Below are 15,000 nucleotides of genomic sequence, written 5' to 3' on the forward strand. Positions count from 1 at the left end.
GGCACGTACCACCGATGCCTTATCTTCATAACCACTCACAACCGCAATCTTGTGCAAACACGCCATTTCCGCCAGGACAAGCAGCGTAGGGTAATGGCGGAGGGGGGGGGGTTGCTAAGTTACAGAGATGAAGAAAGCAATGCTGAGCCATTATAGGTTTTTACAAAGACCCCCCCCCCCCCCCTCCCGATCCCACCGTTCCCCAGCAGACACACAGAATGAGCAGAAAAGAGTGAACATGAACGTGCTCGGGACAAGCCCGAATTTAAAATAAAAAAAATTTGCTTAAATAAGTTTGATGAAAATTTCACAAAAAAAAAAAAATATTCTGGCTCATTCTGGCTGAATGAGTTTCTTAAAATTTTTTTTAAAAAAACAAAAAAAACTAATGGCAGAAATGAATAACAAGAAACACTGCAGGGGGTGTGAAAAAACCAATTACACACCATGGCAACCTGGATCACGGTTAATTAAGTTTCCTCTGGGAATTTCAATTGTGGCAGCCTCAAGATGCACGTTTCTCTTCCGCGCCTTCACAGTACGGCTTCAAACACACAACTAATGTTCGGAACAAGGAACCCCAGCTGGCCCGCTGCAGAAAGGGGGGCGGGGGGTGAGTGAGAGCAGGGTGAACAATAAATTGCTCAAAGATTCATTGTGCTAGATCAGTAATCCTGGTTTTTAATCCAATCTGACTGGGTTTTATTAGTCCACACAAGGATCGTAAGGCGACTCGATTGGATTAGGCATAGAGGGTGTCGAAGAGAGCAATGCCTTCAAACAACCCACCCCGGGACTCGAACCTGCAACCTCCCAGGCCCGCAACTGCGGTTTCACAGTGCAGCTGTCTGGCATGGCTGACCCAAGTATGCGACGCGGCCAGACCTGAATGAACGATCGGGATAAACGTCCGAACTCGGCCTTCCGGATTGCGCACCGAGCCAAATCCCTGGCCTTGTAGTGATGGGCACTGTGGTTGAGAACTGGGCCCTGACCAGGCCATCACTGATTGGTTGAGAGACCTGCGGGGCTACAAGCTATGGCAGCAATCTTCACTCCTGGTCATGGTGGGGCGCAGGGTCTGCTGGTTTTTGTTTCTCCCCTTAATATCAGCAACCAATTCAGACCCAAGAAACCCAGGCGAGGTGTTAATTGTGGAATCAACTGCTTTAATTGATGAATTAAATGGCAAGTAACAACAAAAACCATCTGACCCCACGGCCCGCCAGGACCAGGAACAAAGGATCACTGCACTATGGAATGAAAGCCACACCCAAGCAGGAACAATATAGAACCTTCCCACCTCACTGCTCAACAGCGACACCTCTGGTCAGTCGGTGATCTGCACGTGTACTGCAGCGCTCTGGCACAGTGAACCTACAGCTCATCCGCTGAGCTGCTGTATGGCGGTAAGCAGCAGCTGGCACCCGCTTGGTTTTGGGAGGGCGCGCACACCACATCTGCGCCCCGTCCGAAACTGGGAGAGGACTCTGGCAGCGATGGGATGTTTGGAGGACACTCCAAAATTTTGGAGGAAAGCCAAATGAAGGACGAGAGCATGAGAACTTGCCAACTTGTTTGGAAAATTAAAGACCGGTTTTCCTTTTTAGAGACAAAAAAAATCAGTATTTTTCAAAGTTAACCACTGCTTGGATCATTATTCAGATTCATTTTTTGAGCAAAATTCCTGACGTTTTTCTTCCTGGTCTTGATTAAAGGAGAACTCGAGAAGCGCTTATGAAATAAAAGTATTAAATTTCCTACCGGAAAGGATGATTGATAGACTCATCATAGTGAGTCATCATTCACACAATAACTGCTTTCATCACTTTTTTTTCATACTGAGCTTACGGGGGGAAAAGTCAGCGGTGTGGCGTCATGGTTAGAGAACTGGGGTTTCAGCGCAAAGGTTGCAGGTTTCATTCCCAGCTGGGACACTGCCGTGGTGCCCTTGAGCTAAAGGTACTTAACCTGAAATGCTTCAGTAAAATATCCAGCTGTATTAATGGATTGCATGCTAAACAAGACCAGGTTAAAACCTAGTATATGGCTGGACCTAACACACGTGATCCGGCCAGCCAATGGTGTGACTTCATAACTCGGCCGACCAATGGTGTGACTTCATAACTCGGCCGACCAATGGTGTGACTTCATAACGCACTCAGTCACTCAGTCACAGACATTCGCGTTTGTAGGGCTGGCCCCGCTGTTGCGCTCCACCCAAAAATAATCTGTGCAAGTCTCTCTGGATAAGAGTGTCTGTAAAAGGCAGAAATGCAATGGTACGGCCTTAAAGGAAAAACTGATCCCAGATCTGGCTGTGAAGGTCAGCCCCGGCATCCATTTTAAAATCAGGGCAGAGCAGGAGGTCAGGGGTCCATTCTGAGGGGCAGAGGGGAACTTCAGACCGGGGCACGGAGAATCGCAAGCGGCCCAGAGCTCAATTAGGATCCATCTCCCCCCCCCACACTCCACCGGGAGGTGCGGAGGAGGTGAATCTCTCCTCTGGCGGCCCACAGACAGCTCGCCTCCTCCTCCAGGCCAGCAGGGCCCCGGGGGCCAATTACCCGGGCCCCTGCCCCGCCCCGTCTCGGCAGCGAGAGGGAGGCTTCACGAGCCGAGCAGAGAGAGCAGAGGCACTCAGAGCCCGGGCCTAACGAAGGCCCGACCGCAGCGGGCAAAGGGCTGCCGTGCCCCGTCAATCAACAGCCCACAGCGGCCAATCAAAGGGCCAATGTGTAAGCCCCGCCCACCCCCCAAACAGGTTTTGACACGGTCAGCCCCTGCAAATTTACCCAAAGCTCCCCGAAAAAAAGCAAGATGCTCAATTATTCGTCCGTTTCACAAACCCGTAATTGGGCACGGTTTCATCTCTCACCCGCTTCTCCTCCATCGCGATTCCGGAGTCGGACGAGCGCAATTTTTTCCCCCCAATCTGCAATTTCACCGCCGTCACCCCCACTTTCAGCTCAGTAATCTGCATTTCCCAATGCACTTTAAGAGCAGATTTAAAAAATAAATAAATACATAAATAAAAGAATAAAAACCGCGCCAGACGTGTAAATCCCGGAGGAGCTGTGCAGCGGGCATCTCGCGTTAGCGGCGGCGGCGCCGTCCTGCCGCCCTCGCCTCCAACGATGACACGCGTGGCGCCGCGCGGGAGACAGCGTTGTCGCGGGTTGTCCGCCGGTGCCGCCGCGGGGGGCTCGCAGAAGGGGGACAGGGCGACAGGACACTCGGGCCCATTAGCAAAGGCGACACGGCCACAGCCTGTCAGGCACCTTCAGCACCACACAAGCACCGCCTGGTCCCCCAAAAAAAAAAAGCTCTACCCTGCCACACAAAGCAGCCCCCTCTCCATCAACACCCCACAGTGCCAATTAGGGTGCCAATTACAGCGCCGGGGACTGGCACAGCCCCCCGACCGCCACGCCCACACAAACCACAGGAGGAGGAACGTCCTGCAATGGAAACCATCCCACGACCGCCACGAGCTCTCAGCCGAGAGGAAGTTCCGTAAAAAAAGACCTTTTCGTAAAAAACACATCCTCATCCCCGACTGCCTCATTTCCTTTTCTTCTGACCCAAAGAGCAAACGCATAGGGAAAATAATCGAATGAATGAATGAATGAATGAATGAATCACTGCATTTAGGTAGCACTTTCCGGAACGCTTAAAGTGCTTTACAGTGATGAGCGGGAACTCACCTCGCCCACCACAGCAAGGTGTAGCACCCACCTGGGTGACGCACGGCAGCCATTTTGTGCCAGAACGCTCACCACACACCAGCTACGGTGGGGAGGGAAGAGAACAGTTTTGCACGAATGCACTAACGCACAGTGCATTGTATTTCCCAGTGAAACAAAATATTGAGGGGGCTGCTGGGGGGGCTCAGCCAGGACAGGCGCTGTCCCAGTGTGGACGGGCCCAAACACGGCCTGCCATGAATTTGACTGCGGCCGGCTTCTCGGCAGGGTGTCGAATAAAATTGGGGGGAGGGGGGGGGCAGGGGACAGCGTCAACCAGAGAGGGTGAAATTACATCAGCCATGACGGACGCACACACAGCCTGCGCAGGAAGCGCGCTCCTCTGACGTCTGCGCGAGGGCTCGGCTTGCGGACCGGAAAGACGGCAGCGGCTCGAAGTCGTGCGTTTCCGAGAAGAGCACGCACTTTTCCCACGCTCCCCTGACTCAACGGCACCAGCTGTCATAATGAGCAAGAGCTGGTCAATACGACTGGGTGAACAGGAGATCGGATGCGTCCGGCACCCCCTGGTGTAGTGGAGGAGCTCTCGCAGCAACTTCAAGTCGCCAGAACTTTAATTCCAGCGGGGTTTCGATCGGTGGGCTCATCTGCCTAGGAACCTGTTCCACCTGTACTGAATCTGGACCAGGATTGGCCAGGAACCCGGCCAATGCAAAAACGCGTGTCACAAAGTGTCACTGGAATGTTTTGTCAACTCTGCATCATCGCCGGCAAACGGTGCGGGAAGGTTTTGTGTCAGCTGGGAAGGCGAGAACACGTCGCACGTCAGCAGCTGACGCCAGCCGACCGGCCGTTTCCCCTGGAAACCCGTCGAGACCAACTTGTCGACAGTGGCGTGAAAAGGTTACGTTATGGTTATGGGGCACTGACAGGGTGTTGCTGTGAAAGAGCAGGCCTGCTCAGTCACCCTACCCCGTATAAATAAGGGTTAATAAAGAATAAAATTCATAAACAGCAGTGGAACACGACGTAAGGTGCTTCTGAGCAAAACACAAGCTTCTCTTTTGATGAACACTGCATCACTGGCCATTCCAAAATTTGGGAGGGGGGGGCTTTTAAAATATACAAAATAACCATCTTGACCACAGTTTTAAGGATCTCTGCCGATGGAACGTTCTTGCGGCAAGGCCGTAAAGTTCGACGCGAGAGCACACAAGAGTCTCGCATCTTGTTTCTGTCTCAACAATCTTTGAAAAACATTTACAAAGCCAAGGCAGCGTTCTTTCTCCTTCTACAGTTCAACAATCTTTGAATTGGCCACAAAGCTTTGGGTGCCCAGTTTCTAATACCATACCATACCTCACCTCACCTAACCCAACCCCCCCTACCCCCTACCCCCCCCCCACAAGGTCTGGGTTAAACCAAACAGATTAACCTTTAAGCTCAGCTGTTGTCTGCCTGATTTTACTGGATTTTACCAAGTGAGTCAACACTTTAGATTCATCAGCTGCTCCACGATGGAAAAGATTAAGCATACAGATGGAACACAAGATGACACTCACTAGTAGGAAAATGTGCGCACTTTATTATCAATACAACAGATTCAACTGTTAAAAACAGAAAAAATATTGGACCAATGGTGGAGGACAAAAAAAAAATGGTGATACCCACATTATCCAATTCCTCAGAGGCTAAATAGATCCATACTCTCACTGTGTTCAACAGGTAACAATGGTCTAAGAGTGCTTTTTAAATTGAACAGTTTCCATTTGAATAAAATAATTAGCATTGAACAGAATCAAATGATGAATACTATGATTACAGTAACTTTTCTGTTGCTGTACATTCATCAGATACATTTCATACTGTCCCAAACACTTGCAATAAGGCAAGCATTGTTAACCATTTATAAAAACTAAATCCACAAAACACAGCAACCTTTGTCCACTGAAATACATAGTTGTTTGTTTGTTTTTTAACCTAGAAATAATAATATAAAACTGTTTCAACAGTACCGTCATATGCGTAATGCGTGACAGCTGATGTCACGTGTAAATTTAATGCAGAAGACATCTGCTTGACTTAATGCTAATTGATACAGGATGTCGCTGGCAACATCGCAACTACAATCGACAATATGGCATCCCTCGGTTGAGATCCAGCCAAAACACCTTCACCGAAACGGTTTGCAAACAGCGGATGAGGCGTTATCCTGGTCGCTACGTTTACAGAGTCAGACGCTAATAACGCGTTACATTCACAGGAAGCGTTCGCACACCTGCACGCGCACCTGCACATCTGTGCTTGCAAGTTCCCCACTCAGTCACGCACGTGCATGTGTAATTATGACGATGGCCAGGGGACTGCAGCTCGCGAATCAGGAAACTAACAAAAAAAAAACCAAACGGCCAGGCCCATGGCTGTATGTGCTTTCTGTCATTAAGCGATACTACCTGAATGGCGGACCCATCAGGGTTATTAGTGAATTGTTACACACCTCAAGAGATTGATGTAAATCGTCGCAGGGTAAAACCAGCCGGATGGGGATAACAGATCGTTAGGATGCATCAACTATATCACAAAAATGTCCTACCCCCCTCCCCCCATCCGATAAAGAGTCAGTGCCAACGTTGTCAAAAGGAGTAGGCGAGCAACAGGGGAACGCAACTATTACTGTTCCAATGATCCAGCTAACGTTAGCAAAGTTCGTTGGAAGCGAATCCTTAGAAAGGATAAGGGCCGTTACATTTAGCTGTAGGACTATTTTAGCGCTTGCTAGTTAGCCAATTATTGAGGACTAAATAAGGTTCGCTAACTTTCAGGCCATTCAACAGTAACTTAACTAGCTTAAATAAAATGTAGCACTTAGCTATCGAACTACTTTAATATGGTTAAGTTCGCTTTTCTTATACACTATTAACTACGTAAGACCAAGAGCACACTGGGTTCTGCGTTAACGAACTGAAACACTGATGTCCAATGTACACTAAACCCTGGTTTTCCACCTGGTTAGCTATACCCTAGGCTATATAGCTATCTGGCAAGGAGGCTGGCTAATTAACTAGTACCCAAGCCCACCATTGGTTAGCAAGGAAGCTAAAAGCCGTGGTGGAAAAGCACATGCTCAAATCCAACATCAATCAATGCTCAGGAAGCTAAGTTAGCAAGCTACCTAGCAATAGCTAGTTCGCTATTGTTCACTTAGCCAGTCTACAGATACAAAAACCAGTTTTTCGGGTCGCCAAGTTGGCAATTATAGTCATTCAATATGCAGGTAACGTTTTCGGACAAATGTTCATTATTGCACATTTAAAATTGATTCTTCTTTGCCATCTCGTTATAGTAACACTAAACTAGCTCCAGCTTGGCAAACGAAAACGATTGAAGAATGTAAACAAATGCCTGGGGCGCATGTTTGAACGCTTAGCTTAGCTTGGTAACACAAATCCAACGTAAATCTGGCTACCCAATTAGTTATCCAACACAAAAAATACCAAACATAAACATAGTAACATTCAACTAAATAGACACCTACCGAGTGTCTGGATTGTGGAAACATCATGTCAGTTTCTTATTGTGTATTCCTTTGTAACCAAGACCAATAGGTTAAGCCTCTTGGAAACGTTTAGCTTCTTTGTTTCGTCTGCTCAAAAAATATAGATGAAATCTTGTAATTTAGATAATATTTCGTCCGTTTACTGTTCTGTCCGGTTCATCAGCCACGAAAATGGTAACCGAATGCAGTCCTTTCTTCACGCGATCGCACGTATTTAGAGAACGTTAGCGTCGTTCTGATTTCTTTCGAGATCAGCTAACGTTACCTGGTAAGACTATTTTTTGTATCCGTTTGTCGCTAGCTTTTGGCTGGCCAAGTAGCTCGTTGGATAGGTAACCTTAATTGTGTGCTAGCTAGGTAGTTTGCTCTTTGTGTAAACAATACTGCAAATATAGCTGGGCTTATTCGCCAGCCAGATATTTTTAGTCAGTCGACGAGCCAAGTTACCAAGCAAGCCGAATCTATGCTGATTTACTAAAAACGAATTTAGCTAGTTGGCTAATAGTGTAATGAACTAAAAGCAAAATAGCTCATTAACGTTAGCGAGCTGGTTGAATAATCCTGGTCTTCCTCTTCAATGGTCCTTTTCCAGTGGCAAACTGGCAATCATAAAGCTAGCCAGCGAAGCTACATTTAGCTAACCAGAGAGTTGATTCTTTGGACCGTATTGCAATTATTTTTGCGTGATTAATAGGCTCGCCCTACAGTCTAGCTAGTTTAGGTTGCTGCTCCGATTCCAAAATTCGTAGGCTCTTTTTTGGAGCTGATCCGTCTTTTGACGAAGGTAGTTTCTGCCCGCTTCTATTCCTTAAACGCAAATTGGCACATACGAGGTTTTCACAGAGCAACCATTTCTTGCCGCTGTTCTACAAAATGTACGAGACATCGAGGAACGAGCGCCCCATGTGATGTGGGATTGAGGTGGCGCACTGAAGGCCCATTTTAGATGTCAAATGTATAAAATTACAGTTTGCGGAAGTGTCACTGTTTAATGTGCCCCCAGTGGACGGTGAATCTAGCGGTGCACAGGCTGTTCCTCCCGCACTTATGGGCCCGTGGAGGGGGCGGGCCGGGCCGATGATATAACTCCGGAAAACCGAATTACTTATAATTTTCTTTTGCTCTCACGAAGGAAAGGCAACTTTACCGTTGAACGAAATTGGTATTTGCGTGATAACGTGTCGACTGCTACCTGGGTGTTGCCTTTCAGAATTGTGGTCGTATACGTTCAAAGTCAGTTTTCCCACAGCGTAGGTTAATTAATTGCTGCACTTCTGCTAGATTTATCTCATGGAACCGATTGCCGCAATTCAGCATTATTAGACAAGGTTAATTAAACTGCCCACTGGTTCCGCATTCTACCATTTCCTTTGGCTTCTAAAATGCAAACGTTACTTTATGCATGTTTGTACACTAACACACACACACACATACACACACAAAACATGGTTTAAAATAATAATAATCACCATATGAATTCATAGGCTACACTTTAAAAAAAAAATGGAGTTCCACCAGTCGACGGCGATTACTAAAGTTCCAGTCTTCACTGGATAACATACAGTAAGCCTATATGCATCCAAAGATTATTTCCTCTTCATTTTTGGTGTTAATTTAATAAGCCCATTTTGTACAAAAAAAACTTGTTCGTCAACTGTGGCCACTCTACATTTCCATCACAAAGATAACCACAGAGCAAACAGCCTCGAGAGTGAGATAGTTCATTTATGGTTGCACGTGCTATCTGATAAAGACGGGATCTGCAAGTCACTCGCCTGATCGTGGCCTACTGATAATCTGCCCAGTCATGCTCTCCATTTAGACAGCTGGCTATGTCTCGGCATGGACTGTAATCGCAAACTGTCATATTAAAAGAATTCGGTCTGTGACTTTTCCCCCCCCCCAGAACATTTCTGAATAATTCCAAAACTGCAGGTTATTACAATTATTATTTTTAAAAAACAGAATCAGTGCTCTGAGACGCATATATTTTGGGCCTACGTGTGTACAAATATACATACATTTTTTAAACCATGTGAAGTGCTTTAAGAAATTCAGGCTTGAAAGTACCCTAGGTACACCTTTTTGTTTGTCTTGCCTGTATTGATGTTTATGGAACTTGACTGGCACCATTTTTGAATAGTAGTAACCTACTCACAGTAAGATGCCTTAACTAGATAAGATAATAAATGAGATAAAACATCACAATTTACTGGCAACGTAAATACATCTAACCGCAATGTGCTAGCCAACACAGCTTAATTACACAACTGTGATTTCATCACAACTCCATTGTGGTACATTGATTCATTTAAATACACATTAATGTCATTTAAATCCAACATATTTACCACACCTTGCCAGAATTCAGGGCCTATTTAAATGTTAAAGGCTACCTTTTTTTTTTTTTAGAAAAAATGTTCATTCGGCACCTGCTTCATAATCAAATCTTAAAGTCTGGATCTTATACAATTGTGTTCACCGTTAAAATGGTTGAACTGGAAAACAGCAATCCAGAATACTTGGTATATTGAGAAATTATGTCTTCTTATCCTGCCATGCCCCCTGCTGGACAAATATGAAAATACAGTAGTCATCCATTAAAACAGGAGCATCTGTAAAATACCTGACCCGTTGCTTTCTTACAACAGAACCTGCTTATTAACAAGGTATTTTCAATGGGTGAAGTTAAGCAAAGGACCTCAATTTCTGCACAGACAAAACGGGGATAAAAAGAACAAGACACAGTCACCAAGTATAGGAACAAATTTTATTCCAATTTAAAACAGATACTTTTTTTTCCATTATTTTTCTTTTTTAGGAGAAGGCTATGAAAATCATTTTCATGTTTCAATGAGGTTCAGGCAACAGTGGTTGAAATGAAAACAAATACAAAAAAGAAATATGGCTAAAAATACTGTAAATCAATAACCAAGATGACCCTGTTCTGGAGGGGTCTGCATTAATACATATTTCTGAACCCCCCCCCTCCCCTCCCCTCCCCTCCCCACCAAAACAAACAGCACATGCAATTAAAATGAGTTCTTTAAAAACAGCAGTGTTTCCTCAATCTTCTTTAACCTTAAATACAGAATAGAGTCCTTTTCTCGTTCGTTTAATTATTTTGTGTCACATATTTAGTGTTTTGTTTTAAAAACCGGACCGTTACATACACGGGCCATTCAATGATTTTTCACAACATTGGCACTTGAAAAGAGTCTGGCTCTACCAAGGAAGGGGATTGGCACACTCATTATGATACATCATTTACATTTGGTATACTTAAAAAAAAAAAAAATTACTTTCATTTTGTACACCACTACACGTTTAATCAATCAATTTCGTTGAAGAAAGAAAAAATAAAATCCAATTCATTAAGTGGTCCTAAATACAATAGCGTTCCGGTAACGTATCAATATTTTTAAAAATTCCTCGATATCCATTGCTTCAGTGTGGCATCTCAAACGAGTGTCAAATCCACTAATTATTAAATAGCATCTCACAACACCACCAGATGTGCTTAGCTCACATTAATGAAGGGCAGAACCCGTACGAGCCTGGACAACCCAACTGGTACAGGGGCAGGTTCAGTGCGTTTATTTGGGGGAATGTTTTTTTTTTTTTTTTTTAATGAACAAGAGGGTAAAAACCAATATGCTGAGATTTATTTTCCATAACAATATTTTAATGTTGCCATGCAAAATAATAATAATAAGAAGAAGAACAACAACAATAATAATAAATCTTGAAAATGGAACTTAAGATGGGGGTTGACTCACAAGTACCAATCGCTGCAAAAAAAAAAAAAAAATGTTTTGCCGGCCAAGGCCCTTCCCGACCAAAAAAAAAACAGTTGCTCTTTTTGTAGCGGCCATAACGCTTCACTGCAGATGTACGATCCATACAGTAGCTAAAACTGGCCTTGACGTACCTCGTGGCTGAACTACAACACTTAAATCTCAGATGAAAACTTCAAGCTGTTATGGTGAAGAAAAAAAATCTTATCCGAGTTCTCAAGTCACCACACCCAGAACTCTGGGATATTTAATATTGGCAATAGTGCATGTAAAAAAGGATTTGCTCCTCAACAAACTTCTTTTAAAACTCGTATTTCAGGTCTGGTGAAGCCAGATGTAAGCTAATGTAAGTAAATGCAACAGTACTTTATGCAGAATATGTACACATCACTACAGACACACGTAATTGTGTCCTTTATCCATTGACTTGTGACAAAACGACAGGATGTAGTGTTCCTCAACGTGACCAGCTACATTTAAAATGGGAGTGGTCTTCGGTGCTTCGCATCCAACATTACTGGAGCAAAGACCTGAAGTGAAAGTGATTTATTTATATGTTTGAGGGAAAGGGGGGGGGGGCCGGGGGGGTGTCTTTCAGAAGTTACTTTGTGCACCTGAAAGTACATACAATAGCCAAAGAAAACTATGGTATAAACTGTTTAAAATAATCTGTCCTGTATATTATATCAACTTCAGTTCTAGCTGTACAAACAAAAAAAAACCCAAAATAAACGGGGTACCCAGCAGGAGAAAAAAAAGCCTATCAGGTGTGCTTGCGCATCACGGAGATGGAGTGAAGAACTCTACCCATGATGCAACGCTGCTTGGAGAGGTAGTCGTTCCCTGGACTAAGATTTCTCACACGCACGATCCGATGTTACAGCAGAAATAAATATCTGCACAAGCTGGCCAACAGAAGCACTGACAAATGACTGAAAATGGGTCCATCTCCCACAGCTCTGGACTCGCGGGGTGACACCGCAATGTTTTTTTTAAATTTATTCTTTTGCTTTAAAGATAGAAGCGGCATTCGTATACATTTTTGGATGGAGTGCAACAGCGGGGCCAGCCCTACAAACGCGAATGTCTGTGACTGACTGACTGATGAAGTTACACCATTGGTCGGCCGAGTTATGAAGTTACACCATTGGTCGGCCGGATCACGTGTGTTAGGTCCAGCCATATACTAGGTTTCCTAGTCTTGTTAAAAGCGCATACAACTTGGCCACGACCACAATGTTTGAAACAAACGAGTTGGAGCCCATGCAGCCGTGACACAGGTACCATCAGCAGGGGCTTTTGCAGCGCTACAGACGAACCGCGCGAAGATGGGATGTTTGTCGCTCGTGACAGGCATTATATAGACCGCGTGAGGCTTCGGAAGCAGCTAATGGAGATTAAACGGCAGGACAGGCGGGAATACGTTTTTGGCTGTGGGGGTTTTTTTTAATTAAAAAATGGGCATCTCGGGCTACGTCGAGACAGGCCGTGGAACACCACAGAAAAATTAAGCATCATAAAGTATGATGACTTGTTTTCTTTGAAAAAAAAAATAATAATAACAAAGAGCTGTAATATTACCAGCGACACACACTGTCACTGAGAGTAACGGCGCATTAACACTGTCATCGCGTATTTGAGGCTAGGGGGGAAACACCATCCCAATACACTTCTAAATTTACCGAATGGCACTTTTTAATATGCTTTTTTCCCCAGTCATTCCCGGGGGTGGGCTAATTCGTGAAATTTAGTTCAAGAAGTAAAATACATTGACCTCTCCCGTCCACTGGAGACGTCAAAACACTGGAAGCATATTTAACCAGTCTAAAACTATGAACAACTGGCTCAAAGCAACAAACGAAAAAAAGAAAGCGTAAAGTCAACACAACCTTTCATGCCGAGGCGTTTTTCCCACACAAACCGTCCGACAGGCAGGGAACTTCAGGAGGCATGGAAAGACATTCAATCTACAAAGACTGTTATTTGGAACATATCGATCCCACAACCGTACAAGCTACAGCTAAACCTACAATGCTCGTCAGAAGGAACCACGAGGGGTCTGAATACATTGGCACGTTAAATTTTCCCTTGTGGAGTATTCCACAAAAATCCTGAACAAAGCACGACAAAAATTGGCAACCGTTCTTGAAAAAGGTCACTGTAGCTCACCGACGTATGCAAAAAGAACCAGCCTGAAGTGATCTGTCTCCGCTACAAACTTGTTGAACCCTCCTGCAACACCACATTACGATGACCAACCACCGTGGTCTGAAGAGAAACCTGTGCATTGCGGCGAGAAGCACGACCACTAGGGGTCTCTGTTGTGCAACTGTGTTAACAAGCATTTTTGGCTGGACCGCAACAGCGGGGCCAGCCCTACAAACGCGAATGTCTGTGACTGAGTGACTGAGTGAGTTATGCAGTTACACCACTGGTCGGCCGGATCACGTGTGTTAGGTCCGGCCATATACTAGGTTTTGACCTGGTCTTGTTTTCCCAACACTCTACGTCAATGACCGCAATGAAACAGAGAGGCATGCAGATTTTTTTTTTTTTAAAAAGAAGAAAATTCATACAACGTGATTCAATTTCACATGGGATAGGCTACAAATAAATACTCAAGGGTGCTAAAATACCTGAATGGAAGCATGACACTTAATTCTTAAAATGCACCACTTGTTTTGAGAGCGCGTCGAATGCTTGCCGTGCTGGCAGAGCCCGGCCCACCCCACAGCGAGGGGGAACAGAACTCACTCCATTAAGATTTTAACTTTGCATTGAATATTACCCCGCCGCTTTATCTGAGAGTCTTGCAGATGCCTGGCACATTAACACTTCAAAAGTTTAATCCCAAGTCATTTTGCTGAACGCTTAAATGTGTGTGTTTTTATAACCCGTGGCGATGGTTAGGCAATTTCCCGCCATCGCACACACACACACACACACACACACCAAAAAAACGCCAAATCCCGTTATTTAAATCGCACCAGTAGCTCCCAGATCTCGGATTCGTTCATTCATTCATTCATTCATTCATTCATTCATCCATCCCCTTCCTCGTTTCCATTTTATGCAGTTTTAAGTAGCCCTTGTAATGGAAAAAAAAAAATGGAGTTACCTGAATTACAATGCAGGGGTGGAAAAGAGGAACCCGCCAGCGGAGGCGTCACTAGGGGGGTGCGGGGGGTGCAGACCGCACGGGGTGACACCAAAATGGCTGCCAATAAATTTTTTGTGCAGTGTTTTTGTGTTGCGACGAGTTGAAATTCTCCGAAGCAGCTGACTACGTGTTGATGTAATTAGCGGTATTAATGTGACGAGAAGCGGTTTGTCATTTACACGCAATTCCTTGAGCCCACACGCGCCGCCCCCCCCCCCCCCCCCCCGCGGCCAACATCGGGTGATACCAACGGTCGACCGCACCGGGTGCCACCAACCCCAGTGACGCCACAGCCCGCCAGCACATCACAAGCTATGGAATATCTACAGCGACAAAGCCAGGCGCGAGCCGCGGGTTTCAAACAATAAAGACAAAAAACAGAAGAATAGATCGTAGTCTCATAACAAAACTGCAAGCATGGACCAAACTGGACTTCAACCACTTGATAATAGTTATCTATTTTTTTTTTCCTGCGAGTTTTTCCTACATTTGCATAAAGCACTGCCCCTATAAACACACACACACACAAAAAAAAATAATTAAATCATTTTTCATCCTCAAAAAAAGTGACTTCTATCATTGCGATGGCCACTGGAGAAAAAATAAGAAAAAAAAAAAAAAAACAACTGCAACAATCAAGTATTAAAAGTCGAAAAAGAAAAGCTGATTATTTTGCCCATAAAAGAAGTCTTTACAGCAGTTCAAACCAGGTTTCCGTTTCCCCCCCCTCTCTTAATCACTCTCTAAATCTGCCCCTCTCTCCAAGAGCGGGAACACTTC

The 15,000-nt window shown here is 44.9% G+C and overlaps 1 protein-coding gene and 1 long non-coding RNA gene across 3 annotated transcripts in view; one reads left to right on the forward strand and one right to left on the reverse strand.

Moving 5' to 3' along the window:
• Positions 1-8,273, reverse strand: part of chico — a 34,587-nt gene extending 26,314 nt beyond the window's left edge. For both annotated transcript variants that reach the window (XM_064328708.1, XM_064328707.1), the window contains exon 1: positions 7,243-8,273. In XM_064328708.1, the coding sequence (XP_064184778.1) occupies positions 7,243-7,269 (27 nt within the window). In that variant the 5' untranslated portion in view covers positions 7,270-8,273. The remainder of the gene's footprint in view (positions 1-7,242) is intronic.
• A 3,837-nt stretch (positions 8,274-12,110) lies between these two features.
• Positions 12,111-13,613, forward strand: LOC135251362 (uncharacterized). The gene is made up of 2 exons (XR_010329133.1): positions 12,111-12,233; positions 13,518-13,613. It is a non-coding gene; the product is annotated as an uncharacterized LOC135251362 (long non-coding RNA).
• The last annotated feature ends 1,387 nt before the right edge of the window (positions 13,614-15,000 follow it).

The sequence above is a fragment of the Anguilla rostrata genome, chromosome 3 (assembly GCF_018555375.3).
Source record: "Anguilla rostrata isolate EN2019 chromosome 3, ASM1855537v3, whole genome shotgun sequence".
Classification (NCBI taxonomy): domain Eukaryota; kingdom Metazoa; phylum Chordata; class Actinopteri; order Anguilliformes; family Anguillidae; genus Anguilla; species Anguilla rostrata.